Raw genomic sequence first — 26,786 nt, 5'->3', positions numbered from 1 at the left:
AAACCATATAATATTATATAGGTAGTCAAATGGCTTTCCTTTCAGTTTTATCAGGCCAATCAACAAAAAATTTATCAGGATACAACAGAGACAAAAGGTGGGTGAAGCAGTATTCTTGTAGTGGACTAATTACATTTTTGTTGGTGAAAGATGAGTGTTCAAGCCAGGGCTTTGGAGCTGGAGCGCGGAGCAGTGAAGCTGCAGGTTTTTGCCCGGAGCTGGAGCAGAGCCAGAGCACAGAAAACCTTGATTGCTCCACTGCTCCAGTTTTCTTTTTTCATTTTCCAATCCAGAATGAATGATATTTTAGCAAGAAAGTCCTAAAGGTGCCAAGAAGTTTCAGATTGTATAACAATTGATATTAACGTCTACTTTATCACTTTATGTAATATGTCACAGTTATTCTCACTTCAGCCAAAATCAAGATTTAATGTACAGATACAAAATTACAAAGTTTTTTGAAGATAATGTTTTATTAAAGAATCAGATAATTATCAGACATCCAGCAACTCTGCAAACTGCTCTCACACTTGTGCCAATAGGTGAGTATGTACTCGTGTAGATTAGTTAGATAAGTATATATTTATTTTCAACCTTGTAACGTGTAGCCTCGTTACTTCCCAACAATTAATGTTGTAGAACAGCGATAGCACATACTAACACTACAGCACATACCAAATTTCATTGATATATCTATATTAAAGTGTTTATGAGATATTAAATTAAAAACTTGGAAAATATTTCAAATATTTTACCGCAAAATTTCATAAGAAAAACTAATGTGCAATTTATAAATAAAATTTTATATTAATTATGTATATTAAAAATTAAAAATTTATAGTTAAAAATGAATTTGAGGTGGAGCGGAGTCGGAGCGGAGCTGGAGCAGTCACTATTGGTGCCGGAGTGGAGCTGGAGAGGAGCAATTCAAAAATGTGATTGCTCCAAATCCCTGGTTCAAGCTCACAAAGAATTCTTCTTCAAGTCACCTGAAGAAGGATTCTGTCTAAGTTCAAAAATAATAGCTCTGTGAATTCAAAAGTTTCTCTCTCTCACCAACAGAAGTTGGTCCAATAAAATATATTACCTCAACTGTTTTGTCTTTTTAATGAGTGGGGTCAAAAATGGCTCCAACAACCACTGTATATTAGGAAACAAGTTTATTCACCAATGCTATCATTTCATTTCTGAATCAGTGATTAACTGCTAATTCTCATATGAGTGATTTTGCAAGTCTAAAGGGAAGCTATACTTTCATTAAAAATCAAGACTGTTGCATAGCTTTTGACAAGATCATTCATACTTTTCAAATAAAAAGTCTACCAGAATTCCAATCTAGAAAAAAAATGGTGCTTCATCTCAATATTATGTAAAGGGGAAAAAAATGTAGTGACCCTGGGAAAATATTCTGAGTAACATATAAAATAAGAAATGAAAATAATGAAGTGGACATAATTGTGTAATACTGCAGCCAGAAAATTACCGTACCTTCTCCAGTGCATTTTGACTATTCCTTTCCTGAAACATGTGACTAACGTTTATGCCTCATTAGTGAAGGACAAAGCATCTAAGATTAAATTTGATCTGATTCACCAAATCTCAGAAGAGGGAGGAGGCTAAGAATTACTGTCTTAATATCTGAAGACTCACCATCATGCCATTTTATTCTGCCCCACTAATATTACTATGATAACTCTGCTGGCTTAAAAAAAAGCATCCTTTTCAAAGGATATTTTGTGGTTGACCTGTGTGTCATATTTAGTTAACTCCTTTAGAAATCGTCCTTCATTATATACAAAGCCATTTGTTTCACTTGAGAATATTTTGAAGGTTTAGCTAATTAATTTAGCACCTCATCCAGAAGTCATTGAAATCAACAGAAAAGTTAAGCCCTTAGGCCCAGATTTTAAGAAGTATTTAGGTATTGCTGCATTCATCATTGCAACTCCTAAATGATTTAGAAGCCTAGTTGACATTTGTGAATTGTCAATTGCAAGTGAGATTATGGCTTCTAAGTGCCTAAATCCCTTTTGAAAATGAGATTTGAGCTCCTAGATTGTTGCAATGCTGAGTGCATTAGTGCCTCCACACCTTTAAAAATCTGAGTCTTAGGGCCAGTTTTTAAAACAGGTCTCTATGGCCGCACTTACAAAATTCTGTAAATCACCAATTTGCATATGCAACCTCTCATTATTTGTAGTCACAACAAGAATTTGTGATTTACATATGAGCTGGTGAACAAAGACAGGATTTAAACTGTCTTTTGCTGTTAAATGAATATCTCGTTCCTTGGTCATTTCTTTAGATACGGATGGTCAAAATTCATTAGAAGAGGGAATGACAGCCTCTGTTCTGGAGTTTGGTCGTGCTTCTTATGAGACGATAGCTGCATATGCACTAATGGCCCCCACAAAAAACAAAAACAAAAAAACCAGTACATAATCCTTTCTGTAAGCTTCAGTGTTTTGCATCACTACCATGGAATACCCTATTATTCTCAGAAGCTTTTCTGCAGAAAAAATAAATCAGTGATATTGTTTCTTCAGCCAATGTTTATGAAGTGAAAACTTCACATACATTCACCACTATAGAAACTGCCGCTATTTCTAATCTGAAATAGAGAAATACAGAGGTCTTGGATAGCACTATATTGAAACTGTTACATGCTGAAATTTGTCAGTAATGATTATATCGTACCCTCTTAATACTGCTCTATGAAAACCAATAGTGGATCTAAGAACTCCTTATGAAACTGGTGAGGTCAGTGCTTCTTCATCTTTTTTGGTGAGCCTTTAAGAAGTATCCCCAACTGATATCTCACGCTAAACCAGCCAACAATCCCCAGCATTCTACTTTCGTTGATAGTGCAAAGCAAGCACAACTTTCAAGAGGGAACTTTCAGGCACGATCTAATAAAGGCCCTATTGATATCAGTGGGCCCTACAGTCCCTTCAGTGGCTGCTAGGGTTACCAGGTGAGTTTAAAAAAAAAAAAAAACAGATGGAGGACGGGCTGGGAGGCGGGCGCGGCTGGCCGGGAAGCATGGGGAGGGAGGGTGGACAGTGGGAAGCAGGGCTGGGGTGGGGGGCTGGCCAGGGAAGATTGGGTGGGGGAACCGGCCGGCGGGAAGCAGGGCTGGCAGGTGCGGGAGGTGGTCGGGGGCAGCAGGGCTGGCCGGAGGATTTGGGGAGGTCATCGGGGACAGCGGGGCTTGCTGGGAGAGATCAGGAGGAGGAGGGGAGAACTGGCCACCGGAAGCAGGGCTGGCGGGGGCAGCAGGGCTGGCCGGGGAAGAGCAGGAGGAGAAGTGGAGGAGAACCGGCCAGCTGGGAGGGGGGAGCGGATCAGCCCACGGGGAGCGGGACTGACCCGGGCACGTGCAGATCCCAGGACACTGCCTATCCCGCACACGGTCCCAGCGAAGCACTAGCAAGTCTGGGTGCAGCTCCACTACGTGCTGGAACAGCGCTCAGGAGCTCATACAGTGCTTCCCCTCCTCCCCAAGGCGTCACACGCAACTAGAGGCTCCCAGCGCCGATTGCGCCCTGCCTCCCAGCGACTCCCCTAGCCCCGGCCAGGCTTCCCTCAGGCGCCCAGCCGGAAAACACCGGACATTGCACATGTCCAGTATTTTCTGCATTTTTTTTTACCAGACAGGGGGCCCAAAAACCGGGCTGTCTGGTTGAATACCGGACACTTGGCAACCCTAGTGGCTGCCTATAGAGTGGGCTGCTTTATTTTAAGAGAGACGTTGCTATGTTTTAAAGTAATCCATTTTAGTTTTTAGATGGTGAATAATCTGTCTATATTTGATCATTATTCATTAAGTCTGGCTCTGACAATTATCTGTGTTATGGCCCCACTGCCCTTCCAGGGATTTTACTTTCACAATTTAGAACAACCAAACAAGCATTTTATATACTCCCACTAGATAAATATAAGCATTTTATATACTCCCACTCAGTCCCTCTGTCCTGAAGATTTTAAAACTATTTCTTTTTCTGCGGGTATCAATTCTTATTTCGAAATAAGGGGAGTAAAAAAATACTCCCACCAATTATACTCATTGGCTACGTCTACACTGGCATGATTTTCTGAAAATGCTTTTAACGGAAAAGTTTTCTGTTAAAAGCACTTTCAGAAAAGCACGTCTACATTGGCATGATGCTTTTCCGCAAAAGCACTTTTTGCGGAAAAGCGTCTGTGGCCAATCTAGATGCGGTTTTCCGCAAAAAAGCCCTGATCGCCATTTTCGCGATCGGGGCTTTTTTGCGGAAAACAGTACTGTGCTGTCTACACTGGCCCTTTTGCGCAAAAGTCTTTCGGAAAAAGACTTTTGCCCGAACGGGAGCAGCATAGTATTTCCAGAAAAGCACTGATGATCTTACATGAGATCGTCAGTGCTTTTCCGGAAATTCAAGCGGCCAGTGTAGACAGCTGGCAAGTTTTTCGGCAAAAGCAGATGATTTTGCAGAAAAACTTGCCAGTCGAGACACAGCCATTGTGAACGCATAATTTTTAAAAAGCCTTTTGGTCCCAAGTATTTGAGAAAAATCACAAAATTAAAGTACTGCTCAAAGAAAAGATAAACCCTAACTCCATCATGATTGCAATGTGATTTCTTCCATATGATTGTTATGACATTTGACCAACAAATTTTATAGTGTTAGAACACTGTTATATAGCACACTTCAGATTCTCATCTTGCTGCTAGCATATATCATATGTCCAGTAGGCAACGTATACATGATATAGCAGGAGTCCAATAAACTCTTTGAATGGTTTTACATTATGGTACAGGTTTTTAAATTCCCATGAGGAATTGCATCACTATTTCAAAGAGACTAGCATGTTTTTCATCCAAGCATATGACAAAGTCATGTCAAGTAACAGCTTGACTCCTACTAAGATGTAACATGCTCACACTTGCTAAAACATAGTTTAATTTTAACTGGATTGAGCTGTAACACTGAAAGAAAAATATCTACATTTTTTTCTCAAAGCACTTAGAAGGAAGCACCTTCCAGACAGATTGTGACTCCCATAACATTTTATTTCTCCACAAGATGGATCTTACAGCAGGCTAACCACAAGTAATAGGTGCACATCAGGAAGCCATTGTTGTACTTACCATGGTTTAAGTGTCTGACACAGTCATTCAGCACTGCACTAAACTCTTTTTGAGCTTGTGGATCCTCAAAACAGTAGTAGCTATGTCTGAGGTAGGGCTGCCACAGGTAAACTGGAAACTCTTTTGGTAGGGGAATAAATGCTTGAGTGTTTTCCTTCTCATTAGAAGCTAAATAAAGAAACACAAATACATAAAATTAAAGAAATAAATGTATAAATAAATAGAAATATCTGGTTTAAAACAAGTTTCTGAGCTTTTCCAGACAGGGTAACAAATATTTTTACCCTGTGATTAAAGCTACAAGAGAAATACATGCATTAAGATAACTCAAACAACATTTCTTCTTTATCGTGCAGGTTTGGCCTAGGAAAAGTATGGGTTTCAGAATGAACTGGTCCATCTTGATCCAAGAAAATGGTCACCAAGACCAAACTGCAGCATTGCATGAATGGAAACTGCAATCTCCACAGGTGACATTTCCATGGTACAAAGGGACACGTTCATATACAGCCCTGTGATGGGCAAAGTTTAGGCACCTTGGAGAATCATAATTTTTAATAGATTATACAGGCTAGACAGCAGGACTTTCATGGGAAAAAATTAGCATGGGGAATCCTCATTTTTTCTCCTACTGTCTCCACTATATAATTTAAGGAAAAGGGAAAAGCATGTATTTCCTCCCTTCTCCACCATCCTCAATTTTCCTTCCTTTTAAGTCCTGATGCACGGTCTTCTGCAAACTCTGCAATTCTGTGCTTTTGGGCAGATTAAAGAAGGTCAAAAGTTTGTTACAGTTTATGCTTCTGTCTGCACACACATACTGTAAAATTCCATTTATAGTTAATCAGAATAAAAGTCATTCTATATATGCTTTGTAGCATGCAACTGGCAATTTTATTTATAGACTCTCTGGATTTTTGTTTGGAGTAAAAATGTTAAACTCACAAAGCCAGACAGTGACAACAGTGCTTACCAACTGGGTCTGGGAAATGCTTATCAGACAGCAAATTGTAATCTTCTTCTGAGGTCAGTACTTTGCCTCCTGTTGGAAGAATACGATATTTAGGGTTGACTCCCTTTTGGTAAGCCTGGGATGGGAGGAGGGGCGAGAGAGAGAGAGAGAGAGAGAGAGAGAAAAGAATAAAAATAAAGATTTTAAAACTGATAGTCTCAGTCTATAAACATACCCCTAATTTATTTACACGGAACTAGTACATAGAGTCTCCCTAAAGAGAGTAGTTTTGGTTATCTCAATTCAAATCTATTTCCTGAAAGCATCCAATCTGAATAATGCTTAAGTGTAAGATCAGCACAGTGTGTACAAAAAAGGCCCTCTGGTTCTGCTTATCTGGCATTGTGCAACTTTGTCTACGTAGTTTGATGGCTAAAATTAGTCTGGACATGGGCCAATTAGTTTGGCTATGGGCCAATTGCAGGGCCAATGTGCCAACTAAACAAAAAGTTGCACTGTGGTATGTGGCAATTAACAGACAAATTGCTAGTTAATTTCCAGGTCCAGAAAAAACTGGTTAGACGAGCGGTGGGCAACCTGCAGACCACATCTGGATCACTGGGGTTTTACTGATAGCTTGCGGGTCCCCTGGCTGTTCCCCTGCCACTCACGCCTCTTGCACAGTGCAGCAATGGAGCCCAGGGCTGGCCTTACTATGAGGCGAACTGAAGCGGCCGCCTCAGGTGCCAGACTGGGGGCGAGGGGCACCACTAGGACCCAGAGTGTAGAAAATTGTGTCTGCCCCTGGTGCATATGTATTCTCTCTGCAGTACCATGAGAGGAGTAGACTAGGAAGAAGGCAGAATTGAGACCTTTCAAAGTTTTGGCCCAAGCGAGGGGACATGCGGCCATTATTTGAGCTTCCCGCCTCAGGTGCCAAAATGTTGTGGGCCTGCCCTGCTGGAGCCCCACACTTCCTACTACTCTCCCTTCCTCCCAGCACTTTCGGAGCAGCACAAATCACCTGATTCACGCTCCGTCCCGTTCCTCTCCCTCCCTGACAGAGCTTGAATAGCGCAAAACAGCTGTTTGTGGCTTTTCAAGCTCTGTGAGGGAAGGGGAGAAGCGGGGATGGAGCACGAAGCAGGCAGTTCGTGGCGCTCCAAAAGTGCGGGGCAGGAGGGGGAGGAGTAGGAAGTGTGGGGCTCCAGTGCCCAAGAGGAGCGTGAGTGAAGTAAACAGACATGAGGTCTGTGGGGTCACAGGTGGAGCCTCGGTGAGCCACGGGCTACTGTGGCTCGACACTTGTGCAGCCCACTCACGATCTGTGGTTGCCCATCGCTGGGTTAGATATCACAGCGATAGACACCTTAGAAGGGTTGATCAATGGATATGCATAGGGAAGACAGACGTGCTGTGAATACCTGCAAAATATATGAGTGATTAAAAGCACTTAATGGATGTTGCGTCTGCTTAGCTGCAGGTACAATTTGACTCATTCATAATAAAACAGCATCTGCATTAGCCTAGAATCCACTTTTTTCAGATTATTGACAAATTTGAGTATACTGAGTTCAGTAATTTTTTAACATCAAACAGAAAGAATAAGGTGCAACAGACCCCATCATATGTCACCAATTTCACTGGACTAGTAATATGCAAGAGTGAAACTTCAGGTGAAAAATCAGAACAGGTGATGGGAGGTAACAGTCACCTATATAAGACAAAGCCCCAAATATTGGGACAGTTCCTATAAAATCGGGAGATCTGGTCACCCTAGTGAAGCTTTACCTCTTTGCTCTCAAAGATCTCCATTGCAAAGTCGTTTTTGATCACAATATATCTCTCCTTCCATTTCTTCAGATCTTCAGCAAAATGCAACAGTTCTGCTTCATACAAGATCATTCCAGATTCCATAGGGGGCTGAAAAGAAAGTTACCAGATTTGAAAGCCTTTTGCACAACTGCTGGCTATTTTGAAGGTTTTCCTTCTAAAATTTCCAGAGGGCATATTAGTAAGGACCATTTGGGGGTTCTTTGGGCCTTCTCTTTAAATTCAGAGTAAGGATCATCTGTTTGAACCAAGCAGATGTAACTGAGATGACTGAATTCCTATGGCTTCAGAGGGTTGGATGCCAGTGGGCTTAATTCTCTCAAAGCTTATTCCTAGATTTCTGTGGCAGAGGAGTTCTTATTAACCTTTCAATTGTCCTTGTGATAAGATTAGCAAGATTATTAATGATCTTTTATTTCAAATACTAGAACTTCAGAGCTGGCCCATTGTTCCTGGGTTTTTTCTTCATTACGTTGTAAAGGACCATTTTATTAGATAGACTAACTACAGGATTGAAAGAATCAGTTCTATGGGCAAAAATATTTCACGTTTCTTTCATTTATACTTTATGCTGTCACTATTGCATATATATCTTTTCACAGGGCAATGCATGTGTTTGAGTGCTGGCTCTTTGCATAGCCAACCCAAATAAATAGTACAAATTATAAGATTTCATTCCTCTCGAGGTGAGGACTTGTGATTCCAGGTCAATCCAAATGAAATCTTTAGTTTAGCATTCCTTTCTCAATGAAGGTCAATTTCTCTGCATATCCTTCCCTTCCTTGCATGCTTTTTTAGATTATTCCATGAATTAGTTTGACAGGAAATGGTCTGTCCTATGGAATCCTACAGGCATGGCTTATAGATATGGCTAACTCTCCCACAGAAATTTGCACTATAAGGTATTGTCTTTATCCTGAGATGCCTACAAAACTTTGCAAGTAGTCAGAGATGTTCTATTCCTGCCCACCCCACCAAATATGACCCCTATTGAAATGAATATTTAATCACCTGCAAAGTTCCCTCTAAGTAGCTCAGCCATACAGCTGCATAATAAGCCTGTGTTCAGGGATGCCACACACAGAGAGGCCCCTCTCTCCCAGCTGTGGCAGCTCCCCGCTGGCCCTGCTGGGCTGGAGGAGCGTGTCTCTCCCCCAGCCATAGCAGTTCCCTGTGGGGCCAGAGGGGAGGCACACTCCTCTTGCCCCAGCAGCAGGGAGTTGCAGTGGTCAGGGCAGAGGCACATGACTCCAGCCAGCCCCAGCAGCAGAGGTGCCTCCGCAGCCAGGAGGCAGGTGTGCTCCTCCAGACCCAGCAGCAAAGCTGGATTAAGACAGGGACTTTAGGGTCTGCAGCCCAAGACTCTGGGCTAAGGGGATTCCCCACAGCCCCAGGTTCAAGGCTGTGGCCTCTAAAGCCCCAGTGTTCTGCACCAGCCTTTCCAGCAGGGAGGGAGATCTCAGGGGGAGGGGGTTGATGCCAGCAACATGGAACCACAAGTTCCCCCCCCCCACACACCAAATGAGAGCTGCACCAGGTAAGTGCCCTGCCCCCCAATCCCTTGCCGCAGCCATGCACCCCCCTCCACCACCTTTGTTCCCTCCTAAACCCCACAGCCTAACCCTTAGCCCCCTCCTGCACCCTAACTCCTGCCCAGACCCCACTCCCCACTCCTACCTCTTACCCTGAACCCCCTTCCACATTCCAACGCTGAGCTCCCTACCACACTCTGAATCCCTCAGCCCCACCCTCACCACAGATTGTACATGTACAGAATTAATTGTGTTGCATGCATGAATATGGAGGCCATGTTTCACAGATCATCTCTATATTGGTGCACATAACATTCAGTTCACATGGATATAAAAAGTTAGAGGGAACACGGACTATCAGTATTTTTCTTATTCCAAAATACTTTCTTCCCCAAAAAGGTAATGCAAGTGACTGGGTCATAGAATCAGAACATTAGAACTAGAAGGGACCTCGAGGGAACATCTGGTTCAGTCGCCTGCCCTCAAGGCAGGACCAAGCACCATCTAGATTATCCTGCATAGATGTCTGTCTAACCTGCTTTTAAACTGCTCCAATGGTGGAGATTCCACAACCTCCCTAGGCAACTTAATCCCGTGTTTAACCACCCTGACAGTCAGGAAGTTTTTCCTAATGTCCAACCTAAACCTCCCTTGCTGCAGTTTAAGCCCATTGCTTCTTGTCCTATCCTCAGAGGCTAAGAATAATTTTTCTCCCTCCACCTTGTAACATCCTTTTATATACTTGAAAATTGCTTCCATGTCCACTCTCAGTCTTCTCTTTTCTAAACTAACAAGCCCAGTTCTTTCAGTTTTCTCCACCTTTAATCATTTTTGTTGCTCTTCTCTGGGCCTTCTCCAGTTTCTCCACATCTTCCTTGAACTGTGATGCCCAGAACTGGACACAATACTACAACTGAGGGCTAATCAGCACAGAGTAGAGTGGAAGAATGACTTCTCGTGTCTTGCTCACAACACTCCTGTTAATGCATCCCAGAATTGTATGTGGGCTTTTTTGTTTGTTTTTTGTGCAACAGTGTCACACTGTTGACTCAGTTTAGCTTGTGTTCCATGATAGTCCCTAAATCCCTTTCAGCAGTTCTCCTTCCTAGGCAGTCACTTCCTATTCTGTATGTGTGAAACTGATTGTTCCTTCCTTAGGGGAGTACGTTGCATTCGTTCTTATTAAACTTCATCCTATTTACCTTACACCATTTCTCTAATTTGTCCAGATCATTTTGAATTTTCTAAGTGAGAAAAGAGAGACATGCTTGAATTGCTGTGTTTGAGGCCTTTTGAAAATCACACTTATTTCCATCTTTCACATTTTTACCAAATGGAACATTAACAAAAATTCTGAGATGCTAACTGCATCAGCACCTGCAAATTTGTTACAGCTCTACCCCTATCATGCACAGATCATAGTTTGTGTGCAAATTTCAAGACTATTAAAAAGATATACAAAACTATTAACAAGGACAACATAAAATACATTATTTATCTCTTTATTATCTGTTTTAGAAATGTGTATCTTTCTGTCTGTCTGGGAGTCCTTTCATTCACGAACTCCTCCTAAATGATAAGAGCAAGGGCCACCAAATCTGAAATGCATCTTCCTCTTATCATATCATAAAGCAAAGTTAGGGGTTGGCTGTGCGGGGATAATGGGATGTGTGAGGAATTCAACTGCTTCTCATAACATGCAAAGGGAGGGGTCTGGCAGGAGGGAGTTACACTGCAGAATGACTACAGAGGGGCAGGAAGGGGCCAGAGATGGGGATCAGGACAGCTATAACCCCACTGGGCCAGCAGGTGACAGAGATAGAGAAAGAGAAGGCTAAGCTACTATATTTCAGAGAGTTTGGTTGTCTGTCTGTCTATCCCCCAGCCAGAAGAAATGCACCTCTCCCCTGGCTGTGTCTGCTGGAGCTGCAGTGGCCATGGACACGCGCTTCTCGCCTCATCCCAAGCTGCTGTGTTAACAGAGGGCTGGAGTAGTCAGTCATCTGTCTCCAGGGCAGCATTCATACCCCTCATACCCAGCCTGCATACCCCTCATACACAGCCCGCATACCCCTCATACCCATGATTCTAATAAAACATGCACATTTTTATTTTCATTTTCAGGAAAACAAAAATTGAGTTAAGGACCAGAGCAACGCTGGGTAAATCTAGTTTCTTATATATGCATTGCAGTTAGGATACGTTGGCTGTGATTTTCAGAGATTCTGTGTATGTGCTGTTCCCACTGACTTTAACTGTGGGTGCTCAGTATTTCTGAAATTCTTCCTCGGATTACACATATAATCTTGAGTTTCAGAGCACATTTTGTGTATATTTAAGGTAGTTATGCTAATAGGGCCTGGCTGTGTCTGTGCTAGCAGAGCAGAGCTGTGAAGCATCATCATAGAACTTAAAGTACAAGATTCCCCACAAAGCTCCCATTACCTTGGTTTTCAGGAACTGAGACTGAAAGTCTCGATGCTGTTCCAGTTCATTTTGTACATGCTCACAGAAAGCAACAGCATACTGGCGTTGGTAGTGTGGGCTGAAGTTTTTGATTACAGCCTCTGTTTTCCCTGCAACAGAACAGATGAGAATAATTACATGTAATTTATATTCATTTTAGGAATTGCAGTCTAAACCATATCAGCACTTACTCCACCTCAACATACTGTCTAACATCAGCCAATGCTTATTGCTTCAGAGCATGCCGGAAACCCATGAATGCATTCAACTGTGTGATACTGTAAACACAATGGAAGTTTCTTCTTCACTTCAGCAGCTGGTAAACCATTTGTGGCCCAAACATTATTTTACACAATATACTGCAAATTGCAAATACTGTCCTTATTAATATACTGAAACAACATCATCTTTGTATTGAAATGTACTAAAATATATTTCCCTAGTCCGAACTACCGTTACTCCTCGTGAAACGTTACTCCTCGTCACTCCTCGTGAAGCCTAGTCCGAACTACCTAGTCCGTGCCGCGTGTAGCCGCGCGACACGGAGTCCGCACTAGCGGACATTTAAAAATGGCGGTGCCCGGCTTTATGCAAATGAAGCCCGGGAAATTCAAATCCTGGGCTTCATTTGCAACTCCAGTTGCCTACATTACCACCCTAGTTCGAACTAGGGTGGTAGTGTAGACATACCCTAAGATATTATTTTATCATTCTTGTGACAGAGTGTTGCAGAACAGCTGATGTACCATAGCAGGAAGATAAAGGTTTCACACACACACACACACACACACACACACAAATATTGAGGATGTTCATGCAAATTAGCCAGTTTTGCCATATCTAGCCAAATTTTATTGCTTGCTAAGAAACCTTTCTCCAATCCCTTTAAAAATGATACTTTCTAGATTTGGCCACTGTGGTCACATCTCCTCATAAACATGACAGATACACACTCTGGGTAAACTTTTTTTAAACAGTTTTTGGTTATTTTTGTACTTCTCGTATCATCAGCACCAATATTGCTACTTTGTTCTTCTATAACCTCTTATACGAGAATCTCAAAACACTTTAAAAGTAATGAATGAAAATTCAACATTCCTGTGAGAGAAGGAAATAAGATTATCCTACTTAATAGACAAGGAAACTAAGACAGAAGTTATGTGATTTGCCCAAGGTGACTCAGCAGAACTGAAAAAAGAACTTAGCACTCCTGTCTCTCAGTCTATCTGCTAAATAACAATGCCCCTTTACTAGTAGGACGGGGTTCAGTTACAAAGGTACAGCCATTCCCTGAGTTGCGAACGGTCGACTTACGACCATTTGCAGTTACGACCGAAGCTGTTGCAAATGGCGGACCCCAAGTTACGAACGCGATCCGCGCTTTCGAACAGCGTGGTCGAGTGTAACTCTATGGGGTCCGACTTACAAACAAACCGAGTTACGACCAATTGCATGGTCTGTAACTAGTTCTTAAGTCGGAGAGAGGCTGTATTTTATTTGAGCTGTATAGAGAAATGTAATTTTCCTGTTGTGGCAGATATTTTGAAATTTTGGTTTAGTTCCAATTTGAAACAAAATCCAAAAATGTCAAGATACAGGACTATGTAGCACTTTAAAGACTAACAAGATGGTTTATTAGATGATGAGCTTTCGTGGGCCAGACCCACTTCCTCAGATCAAATAGTGGAAGAAAATAGTCACAGCCATATATACCAAAGGATACAATTTTAAAAAAATGAAAAATTGTATCCTTTTGTATATATGGCTGTGACTATTTTCTTCCACTATTTGATCTGAGGAAGTGGGTCTGGCCCACGAAAGCTCATCATCTAATAAACCATCTTGTTAGTCTTTAAAGTGCTACATAGTCCTGTATTTTGTTTCAGCTACACCAGACTAACACGGCTACATTTCTATCACTATTCAAAAATGTCAAGGTTCTTCATGACAGGAAATGGGGTAAGCTGCAATGGTAGACTGTCCCAGAACCATAGATCCAGAATATCTACACCACAGGATTAAGCCAAAATAAGATATGGAACTTGAACTACATCAATTGCGTTGCTGAAGTTGAAATAGCTTATTTCGGCTTTTGGCGCTGTCTACACAGCAGGAAGTCTAAGAAAGAGCACCCTTCCTCCAACTTCCCTTACTCCTCGTAAAATGAGGTTACAGGAGTCGGAGTAAGAAGTCCTCTAGCTCAACATTATATTGACATGTTAAAATAACTGCTTGTAGTGTAGCTTCCCTGTAGTGTGGACACACTATTCTAAATAGTTATTTCAGGAGTTATTTCATTTCAAAATAATTTCGTAGTGTAAACATGCCCTTAGAAACTAACAAAAATATATATAGTATCATGAGCAAAACTCATCTGAGGAAGTGGGTTTTGGCCAAGAAAGCTCATGATACTATTATGTATATTTGGTTAGTCTCTAAGGTGCCAAAGGACTACTCATTGTTTTTAAAGTTACAGACTAACATGGCTACCCCTCTCTGACTATTAACTTTTTTAGTTGAATCTGAAAATATAAAAGCCTGAAGTAGAAGTAAAAAGTAACTCTTCCTATGAAATGATGATGTTATATAAATACAGATCAAACCACTTTGTTTTCTCAGGGTTATCAGAATATTTAAAAAATAAGTTCCCCTAGTTCCTTCCCAAATTTAGTGCATCTTTCTTTTTTAAGTTGTTTACATGAAGCAAAAACAAGTTTCCCATTTGGTTTGTCTGGCTACACTGCAACGCCAGCCTTTAGAAATGAAATGTATTTTTAAACCTAACTCTTCTAGAATAATGTTGATCCAAACAGAGTGCAATCAGACAAGAATGAGACAAGTATTGGACGGTAAAGGGATTTTCTACACAATTTGGATGACAATATTAAGCACAGATGGATTTTTTCCTTCACTGAACATTTACATCATAGAGAATAAACTCTGCTAAGGCTGAACAAAAGTGTCAGGATTCACTTCATTAAAAAAAGTGCATTTTCTCTTTTGTGTTCCAAAGTCTTAAAGGCAAACAACAGTATAACTTTAAGAACTGGAACAAATGCCACTGTATTAAAAACATATACTGGTGATTCCTTCAAGACAAGGAGGGATCTAGAATTCCCAACTAATGAAAGGTGGTTTCTTTTTTTTCTCCAATATGCTCTTTTAGATTTCTTACATCTGCAGTTTGTTATTCTTAGTGGAACAGATTATAGGTTCTTGGAATTCTTTTAATCCAAAACCTTCTTTTTCTTTCCATCCATCATCGGCTAATTGGTTTGGATTTCTGAATCCAGCGAAAGAATAAAAACCATCAAAATCCAGGAAATGGGAATAGAAATTGAAAAGTACTCCGTTTTGTTATCAGAATTCCTCCTCAAACCCAATATACCCCATCACCTCCATGGTACTTTAACAAAACCTTGACACTTTGAGAACTTACTCCACATGTTTACTAATTTATTAGTTGAACTTATTGTAACAGAGCACTTTTTTATCTTGTATAACAGTCTCAGAGGGGTAGCTGTGTTTGTAAGGGTATGTCTACACAGCAGCATTATGTCTACACTGACGTTATTCTGAAATAAAGAGCATGTCTACACTGCAAGCCTTTATTTTGAAATAATGTCGAGCTGGAGGACTTCTTACTCCGACTCCTGTAAGCCTCATTTTATAAGAAGTAAGGGAAATCAAAGGAAGAGAGTGTTCTTCCTTTGACTTCCTGCTGTGTAGACAGCACCTAAAGTTGAGTTAATCTGTTTCGATTTACGCTAAGCAATTGATGTAGCTGAAGTTGCGTAGCTTAATTCAACTTTAGCCCTGCTGTGTAGACATACCCTAACTGAAAAGAAAAAAAAATACAATGAATGGTCCTGCAGCACCTCAGAGACTAACAAAAAATGTAGGTAGTATCATGAGCTTTTATGGGCACAACCCACTTCATCTGAAAGCTCATACCATCTACATTTTTTGTTAGTCTCCAAGGTGCTGCAGGACCATTTGTTGTTTTTTAAGTGTTATCCTGTATACTTCATCTTCTTTGTAGTTATGTTTTGGATATTTGTTAAAATGAGCATCTAGGGTATTTTAAGTGTGAGTCATGTGCTGGACACTCATGAAAACTGGGGGTAATTCGAACTAGAGTATAAACTATCCTTACGTCTTCAAATAGTAGAAACTCATTCCCCAAGACAAATGATACTTTCTTTTATTAAGATAAACAGATTATACAGATTTAAATAGAGCACAGCTTGTTTCTGAAATTCACTGCTTCCTCATTAATCTCTCTTGGGCTACCCAGGTGGGGTTCCCCCTCCATTGATCCCCCTCTGATTTGCATATCCTAAAAATTGTAAATTGACGCACTTAGAGCTAAATTCTGTCTCGTGTTGAGTAAGTGTGTTGGGGGGCAATTTCCAAGAGACACTGGAAGATCTTTCCCCATAGCCATAGTTGTACTTAGCAGGAACAGGCAGACTTTATCTGCAATGCAGCTACATCAAGGCTTGGCTAGCATGTCTAGCAGCATTCCTCAGGTGCTTGGAAGCAGAGGACACCTGCAAACATATATTGCTCCTTTTGGTATCAACTATACCAGACTCCACTGCTCTCCCAGCCATGGCTGTCCTGAGGGAGGTGTGGGACCTAGGACAACCCTTCCCCACAGTGCCCCAGGCACAGGGCCACCCCACTTCCCCAAATCCTGCCCCTCTTCTGTCCTTTCCTGCCCCCATGCCCCTTCCTCCAAGAAATGTGGCTTGGGGGATTGTTTGCACCCCCCACTCACCATGCAGGGGGCGGGAGCTGGAGCAGCCCCTCCGCACCACCCTCCCAGCCCACTGCGCCTTGCTTCTCTGGGGGTGGGGGGAAGTGGAGTGCCCTGGGGTAGGGCACACGGTTTCCTGCCACCGCTGAGAAGCCACATACAGCAGGCTGTGAGAGGGTGGCAGGGCAGGGCAGTGCAGGCTGCTGGGCTGCTCTGGCTCCCACTGCCTGCATGGTGAGTGGGGGGGGGGGGGGGTGAGGGAGGAAACCTCTGAAAGGAGTTAATTCATAGGCAATCCTCAGCTGCTTTAGTAATGTCTGTCTTCTTCCAGTCCTCGGAGACAAATTCTATCCTGAAAGTTGGAACATTGTCTACTTAGGCTTTCCCAGTTTCCACAGAGATTTTTCAGTGTAATATACACAAGATGTCAGCTGGAAAAGGTGTCTGTTTAAGCCTGAGAGCCTCTGTGCTTTGTCCTAAGCATTCCCTGCAGCATCTAACAAACACTTCTTCCTTTTGTTATTATTAAAAACTAATTAGAAACATGACCTAATTTTAAGGAAACCACCAACTTCATTTATAAAGAGAATATTCCTGTAATATTCTAATTAACTTAACTTGCTTTTTGTTATGAACAAGAGAGAAATGGATTACTTCGGATCCTACGGAAGCTGTGCTTATGCAGATTTGTTAGGATAGTACCAGTGGAGCTAAACCAGATCAGCTTCACTAGCGTGAAACCCCAGTATAGTGGTGAACCAGTGAACAGAGGGGCTTGTTTCCAGTAAATCTAGTGTAATCTCTGTTTTGCATTAACATGCGTTCATGTAAGGAATTTGCAAGAATGTAGCTCCGCCAGAGAAAATTTCTATAGCCCAGCCCAATACTAAAGTGGATTTTGCACTGATGTAATTCCAAGCAGTCCCTGCAGCATATAATCCATATGAGGGAGAGCAATATGAAATAGGTCACAAATCATTGTCTTCTTGCGTCTAAACATTAAGAAATCCTTGAAACTGTTAACCAATGTGCTCTACTGGAAGTGTGTGAAAGTCACCTGTTTCCTGTGCAAAAATAGAACTTTGGGTGAAATGTTGCCATTTATTTTAAGATTTTGACATAGGATTTGTGCTCCTCATGCAGGAGTCGTAATGGCCACTAAACCCTGCTCTGCTGAATAGGTCCATTGGCAATCACTTTAAAACCACCACACTCCAAATGCTCTCCTACTATCTCTTAGTTAAGAAGCTTGACATTTGCTTGAACTTTGTCAAGGGATTGTTTATTAATCCATCCATCCATTCCTTTATTCTAACTTTCAGGTCTAGGGTGCCTGGAGTAACATATTTTAATATCATCCAAAATTAGCAGAGACACAAGCAAAGTCCCTGGGATGGAGAGCATGCCTGACACCCTTTTTGCATACTGGCAGCCAGTTCTGTAACAATGAGGTGGTAGCAGGCGCAAAGACATTGGGAAAGAAACATGAGGCACGTGTATTTTATTATTGGGGTCTGCATCCTCCTGCATAGTTCAGAATCATGACAGATTTAATCAGAAAGGATAACAAACTTGCCATCACAGCAACCTGGATCTCATCATAGCCAAAAATCAATCTGATGATGGAATTAGGGTCAGAGGATTTCTGTAGTTCTAGATTTTAGTCCAGGTTAAGAGAAAGAGTGTGGGAAGGTCATGAAGAAAACTTAGTGAATGAGTCTTCACAATTCATATGGTCACATATGTGATATAAGTATCATTTCCCCATCCCAATTTTGGGGAAACTCATGCATACAAGGAAAATAATTTGGCCGAGATCACAGAATTAGAATTCTGGAGTTCCAGACTATTATCCTAATCACAGCCCACTAAAGTATACATTTAAAAATACACAGGAGGTCAAATGCATGACCAGTTTCCAAATCAGGTCATATTCCAAGGGCAGTTACTAGGGTCTGCCTTCCTCCTCTCTTACATACAAGCAAGGCTGAAGGGGAAAAGGGAACTACATGTAACTTGTCCCCTTTCCTACACATTCCAGTTCTGTGAGAGATCTGGGACACCAATGCATATGCCCTTCTGTGACTCATTCATCCCCTGATTTATCTAGTCCCTTACTACCTGCAGTCCCTCAGGCCTGGTCTACACTGGAGGTTTAGGTGGAACTTAACCACATTAGGTCGACTTTCTAAACAATGAGTACATACCACCAAGCCTTTCTGCCAAATTTTTTAAATTGATTTTAGTACTCCTGATTTTCAGAAGAAGTAATGGCAAATTCAGCCTTGCATGGTCCACCTCAAGTTAGTGCAGATGCAACAGTATGAATGTCAATGTTCTTGGCCTCCAGGAGGTGTCCTACAGTGCCCCACTCTGACCACTCTGCCCAGGACTGTTCACTCTGTTGCTCTCCAGGTGCACAGGAAAAGCCCCAGGAAAATCTGACTTTCATTTCCTGTGTGGCCAGCGTGGCAAGCAGACCTCGAAGCAGGCAGCACACCTGAGTAGTACACCTGAGCATAAATGCCCAGGGTTGCAAACGAGCTCCAGCATGGAGAGTGAATTCATTATCAGTGGGAATTCCTATTCCCACTGATAATGAATGGTCAATTAGGGTATGTCTACACTACCCCGCTAGTTCGAACTAGCGGGGTAATGTATGCATACCGAACGTGCAAATGAAGCCCCGGATTTGAATTTCCCGGGCTTCATTTGCATAAGCCGGCCGGCGCCATTTTTAAATGCCGGCTTGTTCGAACCCCGTGCCGCGCGGCTACACGCGGCACGGGCTAGATAGTTCGAACTAGCAAGCCATTCTGAACTATCTGTACGCCTCGTTCCACGCGTGGCACGGGGTTCGAACAAGCCGGCATTTAAAAATGGCGCCGGCCGGCTTATGCAAATGAAGCCCGGGAAATTCAAATCCCGGGCTTCATTTGCACGTTCGGTATGCATACATTACCCCGCTAGTTCGAACTAGCGGGGTAGTGTAGACATACCCTTAGTTGTCAAGAGCAGCAGTGTGGAGGACAGTGTGGATGAGGAAGAGGATGAGAGAAAGAATGGTTGGCAGGCAAGTGGGGCATCTGATCTCACTGACAGCCAGGACCTTTTTAGAACTTCAGAGACAATCCCCTCCTCCCAGGTCACCTCGCGGCCCGGCACTGCTGTTGGAGAGGGCACTCCTGTGGAGTCTGCATTTTTTATCATGCTACAAGTGGGCGTGATCTGTGGCGGCCACTGTGCCGACACAGTGGGGGCTCCCCGGAGCAGCTTGTTAAGGTGTCTCGAGATGGAGCGGGAATCCTCCCTGCATATCTCCATAAAGCTCTCAGAGAGGTTCTCTTTCACCCTTCTTACAAGGTTTCTGGGGAGGGCTGCCTTATTCTAACCTCCACAATACGACACTTTGCTACCCCAAGCTGGCAGTAAGTGGTCTGGCGTCATTGCAGCACAAAGCACTGCGGTACAAGGCCCAGGTTTTTGGTTGCATTCAGTCAGCATCAGCTCCCTACTGGCCTGTGTGATTCGGAGAAGACCGATACCATGCATGGCAACCTGGATGGAGCAGGGGAAGTGATGTAACTGATGCCTCAGCAATAAACCTGCATTTGCTCATCCCTAATGAAGCATAGCTTGAGCTCTGCCATGCCACCACACCTGGCCCCTCTCCCCACAGAGGCTCCTCAGTGTCTAGATAAGTCCCTGCCCTTCCACCACACCTGAATCCCCTCCCCTTTCCCACCCACGTGCTTCTGCAAGAAGGGAAAGTTGCATTCTCCTGGCAAATGACTCCAGGCTCCACGTGGCATTTCAAAGCGGCAGCGCAGCATGGAGCCTGGGGCCAGCGGGGGACTCTAATTGGTCGCGGGGTGATCAGCCATCTCTATGGTCTATAAATATTCCTTGCAGTCTTGGGTATTTGATCTTAGTGTCTAAGGTCAATAATGTTGTCCCTTCTCTCAGGGTAGTACAGTCTACTGGTCAGAAGCAGTCATGGTCAGCCGTTGCTCCAAAGCAGTACACCTTAATGGCCAGAGTCAGTGAGCAGCCCTGGTCTCAGAGCAGTATGATCTAATGCCCAGAGTCAGTAGGGTTGGGGCAAGTGCCCTGGCAGGGGGACCCAGGGCCACCCTGTCTCAACCCTGGGCCTGTGAACAGCAGAAAAGTCATAAGAACGTAAGAGTGGTCATACTGGGTCAGACCAAAGGTCCATCCAGCCCAGTACCCTGTCTGCTGACAATAGCCAATGCCAGGTGTCCCAGAGGGAGTGAATCGAACAAGTAATGATCAAACGATCTCTCTCCTGCCATCCATCTCCACCCTCTGACAAACAAAGGGTAGGGACACCATTCCTTACCCATATGACTAATAGCCATTTATGGACTTCACCTCCATGAATTTATCTAGTTCTCTTTTAAACTGTGTTATAGTCCTAGCCTTCACAACCTCCTCAGGCAAGGAGTTCCACAGATTGACTATGTGCTGTGTAAAAAAGAACTTATTTTTATTTGTTTTAAACCTGCTGCCCATTAGTTTCATTTGGTGGCCCCTAGTTCTTATATTATGGGAACAAGTAAATGTCTTTTCCTTATTCACTTTCTCCACACCACTCATGATTTTATAGACCTCTATCATATCCCCCCTTAGTCTCCTCTTTTCCAAGCTGAAAAGTCCCCGTCTCTTTAATCTTGCCTCATATGGGACCCGTTCCAAACCCCTAATCATTTTAGTTGCCCTTCTCTGAACCTTTTCTAATGCCAGTATATCTTTTTTGAGATGAGGAGACCACATCTGTACGCAGTATTCAAGATGTGGGCGTACCATGGATTTATATAAGAGCAATAAGATATTCTCTGTTTTATTCTCTATCCCTTTTTTAATGATTCCTAACATCCTGTTTGCTTTTTTTGACTGCTGCTGCACACTGAGTGGATGTCTTCAGAGAACTATCCACGATGACTCCAAGATCTCTTTCCTGATTAGTTGTAGCTAAATTAGCCCCTCGTCATGTTATATGTATAGTTTGGCTTATTTTTTCCAATGTGCATTACTTTACATTTATCCACATTACATTTAATTTGCCATTTTGTTGCCCAGTAACTTAGTTTGGTGAGATCTTTTTGAAGTTCTTCACAGTCTGCTTTGGTCTTAACTACACCTTGAGTAGTTTAGTATCATCTGCAAACTTTGCCACCTCACTGTTTACCCCTTTCTCCAGATCATTTATGAATAAGTTGAATAGGATTGGTCCTAGGACTGACCCTTAGACTTTACCCCTCTCCTTTCTGAAAATTTACCATTTATTCCTACCCTTTGTTTCCTGTCTTTTAACCAGTTCTCAGTCCATGAAAGGATTTTCCCTCTTATCTCATGACAACTTAATTTACATAAAAGCCTTTGGTGAGGGACCTTGTCAAAGGCTTTCTGGAAATCTAAGTACACTATATCTACTGGATCCCCCTTGTCCACATGTTTGTTGACCCCTTCAAAGAACTCTAATAGATTAGTAAGACACAATTTCCCATTACAGAAACTATGTTGACTTTTGCCCAACAAATTATGTTCTTCTATGTGTCTGACGATTATATTCTTTACTATTGTTTCAACTAATTTGCCTGGTACTGATGTTAGATCCTGAAATTGCCAGGATTGCCTCTAGAGCCCTTTTTAAATATTGGCATTACATTAGCTATCTTCCAGTCATTGGGTACAGAAGCTGATTAAAGGATAGGTTACAAACCATAGTTAATAGTTCCGCAATTTCACATATGAGTTCTTTCAGAATTCTTGAGTGAATGCCATCTGGTCCCGGTGACTTGTTACTGTTAAGTTTATCAATTAATTTCAAAACCTCCTCTAATGACACTTCAATCGGTGACAAGTCCTCAGATTTGTCACCTACAAAGGATGGGTCAGATTTGGGAATCTCCTAACATCCTCAGCTGTGAAGACTGAAGCAAAGAATTCATTTAGTTTCTCCACAATGACTTTATCGTCTTTAAGTGCTCCTTTCGTATCTCAATCGTCCAGGGGCCCCACTAGTTTTTAGCTTCTGATGTACTTAAACATTTTGTTATTACCTTTCAAGTTTTTGGCGAGCTGTTCTTCAAACTCTTTTTTGGCTTTTCTTATTATATTTTTACACTTAATTTGGCAGTGTTTATGCTCCTTTCTATTTACCTCACTAGGATTTTACTTCCATTTTTTAAAAGATATATTTTTCTCTCTCACTGCTTCTTTTACATGGTTGTTAAGCCACGGTGGCTCTTTTTTAGTTCTTCTACTATGTTTTTTAATTTGGGATACACATTTAAGTTGGGCCTCTATTACAGTGTCTTTGAGAAGTGTCCATGCAGCTTGCAGGGATTTTACTTCAGTCACTGTACCTTTTCATTGCTGTTTAACTAACCTCCTCATTTTTGCATAGTGAACCTTTTTTAAATTAAATGCCAGAGTGTTGGGCTGCTGAGGTGTTCTTCCCACCACAGGGATGTCAAATGTTATTATATTATGGTCACTATTTCAAAATGGTCCTGTTATAGTTACCTCTTGGACCAGGGGGTCTACCACTCCCTTGGTGGGGAATCCAGCCGAAACACACTAAGTACACCTGGGTGGGAGCAGCCATTCCTGCACTCTCCCTGGGTCACTTCCTATCAATTCTGGTGGGTCAATGTCCCATGCAGTGGCTGGGTCTCCCGGTTGTGATGGCTTCTCTCTGGGACTCCGGGGGGAGGGGGAGAGAGTTGTGTAGCGGCCATCTCCTGGGACTTTTCCAGTTCTTGCTATCTGGGTTGATGGCTGCAGGAGCTCTGGCTGGAGGTCCTTCTCCTTCACTAGCCAGCCCGTAGTGAGTTGCTCTCTTGCCTTTTATGCTGCCCCAGCACTTGGGGCATGCCCAGTCTGGTTGAAGGGGCGGGGCTTCCTCCACCTACAAGGTTTTCACTCCCCTGCTCCAGTGCAGGGTATGCACACCACATCACAGTATATTCATGGCCTCCTGGGATTCTTCCTCATTCAGCTGGCCCTGGATACTTTCTCGACATACTCCAGCCTAAAGCTGGTTAATATGACTGTCATAAGACTTCGCTACTGAAAGAGTTCCATGCTGATGTAACCACCACCCAGTGAATTTGAACCTGGGATCTCTGAAGCTTAGTATAGGCACCTCTACAGCTTAAGCTATAAAGCCAGTCTGGGTTGTAAAGGTCTCTTGATCTTATTTGTTGAGGTGGTCTAAGTTCCATTGCATGGGACAGTGAACCACACTAGAGCTACGTCTAGACTCTCCACTCTTGCACAAGAGAATATGCAAATGAGGCAAAGCGGTGAATATTGCCACACCTCATTTGCATACTTAATGAGCCGCCATTTTGCTCAAGAGGATTTTGTGCAAAAAGGAGCTGTCTACATGGCTCCTTTTTGCACAAAACCCCCCTCTTGCGCAGGAGCCATTCTGCCGCTTTTTTTCTGGAAGAACAGCTCTTGCGCAGGGGGTGTGTGTGCAAAAAGGAGCTGTGTAGATGGCTCCTTTTTACACAAAAGCCCCTTGCACAAAAATGGCAGCTCATTAAGTATGAAAATGAGGCACGGCGATATTCACTGCTTTGCCTCATTTGCATATTCTCCTGTGCAAGAGGGGACAGTCTAGATGTAGCCTAGGTGTGTGGGATACACTTACCCTGCTTCAGTGCTTTTTTTCTTTTGTTTAAAAAAAAAAGATGGGGGCAGGGCCCCGAAATGCAGTCACGGCCCCTTTAATTGCCACATGTCCCAAGCAGGTTTCCATCCGACGCAGCGTGAGTGCTCCCAGGGCCGGCTGCAGGCTGGGCCAGGGCAAAGCAGCAAGTGCCCCCAGGGGGAGTCATAAGGATCTTGTGCAAAAAGGAGGTTTTGCGCAAAAAGGAAACATCCACACTGCTTGTTTTTGTGCAAAAACTCCTTGCACAAAAACGACTCAGAATAGATTATGCAAATGAAGTGCGACAGAATGCTAAACAGTACTTCATTTGCATTGCCTCTTCTGGCAAAAGTCGTAGTGTAGACAAAGCCTTAAGGAACAGAATTCAAACATTAGAACAACAGAACTACACCAAGTGAAGCGTGGCTATGTAAGAGTGGCACCATTTTACTCAGTAGATCTGCTCGCTGGGTGCACTAGTCATTCCTGCTCATGACAGGGAGAACAGTTAAGTTTCATTGCTTTTGCTCCATTTAGCATTGCACAGCAAGCTGTCAGAGAGTGAGCAACTTGGTTTGCAGAACCTTTAGTAGTGTAATGAAATGTGAACAATTAGGATCCCAGATTAACTTCCATTTTTCAAGCTGAGTTTGAAAGGCTCGTACTCAAAAAAAGCCAACCCCTCTTCTGTTTTGATTTATGCAATTAATTTATAACATGGAAATAACTGATCTCACAATATCATTGTCACCGAATGTCACTGTGTCTGTTCAGGGTGAAATGGAACTTCATGAGTTCTCCAAATTCCACCATTTTTATTCATGCAAAATATTCCTTTCTCTTAAACACAATGCGTTTATTATGCTTGTAGAAAATTGTTGCAATGTATATTCTTTATTGATAATAGGGTTAGAACAACAATGTTCTGCTCATAAAAAACAAATCAAGGTCATTTTCTACAGGCACGAGGATCTTTTGTTTTTATACAGTGCTAGAAGATTTACCCAGCATCACTCAGGTCCTTAACTCAGAGTGAGGAATGCAGCAGACTGTGCACTTACCCTTTACTCCCTGATAAAGGGGAACAGGCAGCAACGTTCCCATACAAACTGGGGGGAGATTCTGTTCCCCCGCCCTCCCAAAAGGGCATCTAGAGTGGGAGGCTCAGGCTGGGGTAGTCCTGGATGGGGTGGGGGAACATGCCCCCAAGCCGGCCCTTTTTACCTCCCTGGTGATTCTCTTTTTTGTATGGTTTTAGGAGAATCAGTCCCATTCTGGGCACATCCCATTTCCTTAGCACAACCATACCCTTACCTCACTTAAAGTAACGATAAGAGGAAGAGGTATCTGCTTCACACATATGGAATAGGAAGTGACTGTCTAGGAAAGAGTACTGCAGAAAGGGACCATGGGGTCATAGTGGTCAACAAGCTAAATGAGTCAACAGTGTGACACTGTTGCCAAAAAACCCCCCAAAAAACGCAAACATGATTCTGGGATGCATTAACAGGAGTGTTGTGAGCAAGACACAAGGGTTACGTCTACACTGGCCCCTTCTTCGGAATAGCCATGCTAATTTAGAACTTTGGAACAGGGAAATGCTCGGGGGATTTAAATATCCCCCACGGGATTTAAATAAACATGGCCGCCGCTTTTTTTCCGGCTTGGGGAAAAGCCGGAAAAGAGCGTCCAGACTGGCGCAATCCTCCGGAATAAAGCCCTATTCCGGAGGATCTCTTAGTCCTACTTTCAAGTAGGAAGCCTAATCCGAACTAGCTAGTCCGTGCCACGTGTAGCCGCACGGCATGGAGTCCGAACTAGCCGGCATTTAAAAATGGCGCCGGCCGGCTTCATGCAAATGAAGCCCGGGAAATTCAAATCCCGGGCTTCATTTGCAAGTGCGGATGACTACATTACCCCGCTAGTTCGAACTAGCGAGGTAGTGTAGACATACCCAGAGCTGGAAGAGACCTCAGGAGGTCATCAAGTCCAGGCCCCTGCCCAAGGCAGGACCAATCCCAACTAAATCAACCCAGTCAGGGCCCTGTCAAGCCAAGACTTAAAAATCTCCAGAGATGGAGATTCCACCACCTCCCTAAGTAACCCATTCCAGTGCTTCACCCTCCTCTTAGTGAAATAGTTTTTCCTAATGTTTGTCCTGTAAGCCAAAACTGTGATTGGTACTTGACAGACATGTGACCATGACACCTGGTTGTGGAATCCATCTTACACCTGGTAATTTTCGAAGGGAATGAGAGATGCAAAACAAAGGATTCCCGCTTTGGGGGAAAGTTTATTCAAGCAATGGGAAGCAATCAGCCTTTGTCTTCAACTGACTTTTGAAATTGCCATGATCACCCTAAGAGGAAACAAAGAACTTTGAAGAAGCTGGAGACTCAAGTGAGAGTAAAAGATTAACTCTTAGT

The 26,786-nt window shown here is 42.9% G+C and overlaps 1 protein-coding gene across 1 annotated transcript in view; it reads right to left on the bottom strand.

The window, feature by feature from the left end:
* The window catches only part of NIBAN1 (niban apoptosis regulator 1), a 99,572-nt gene that overhangs the window by 34,777 nt on the left and 38,009 nt on the right, over positions 1–26,786 (bottom strand). Inside the window, exons 2-5 of the mRNA XM_006135801.4 lie at positions 11,894–12,024; positions 7,875–8,006; positions 6,105–6,219; positions 5,132–5,299 (exon numbers count right to left, since the gene is read on the bottom strand). Of these exons, the coding sequence (XP_006135863.2) occupies positions 5,132–5,299; positions 6,105–6,219; positions 7,875–8,006; positions 11,894–12,024 (546 nt within the window). The remainder of the gene's footprint in view (positions 1–5,131; positions 5,300–6,104; positions 6,220–7,874; positions 8,007–11,893; positions 12,025–26,786) is intronic.

Source organism: Pelodiscus sinensis, chromosome 9 (genome assembly GCF_049634645.1).
Source record: "Pelodiscus sinensis isolate JC-2024 chromosome 9, ASM4963464v1, whole genome shotgun sequence".
Lineage (NCBI taxonomy): Eukaryota > Metazoa > Chordata > Testudines > Trionychidae > Pelodiscus > Pelodiscus sinensis.
Note: the sequence above shows the minus strand (reverse complement) of the source record. Positions and strands in the feature narration are given on the sequence as shown.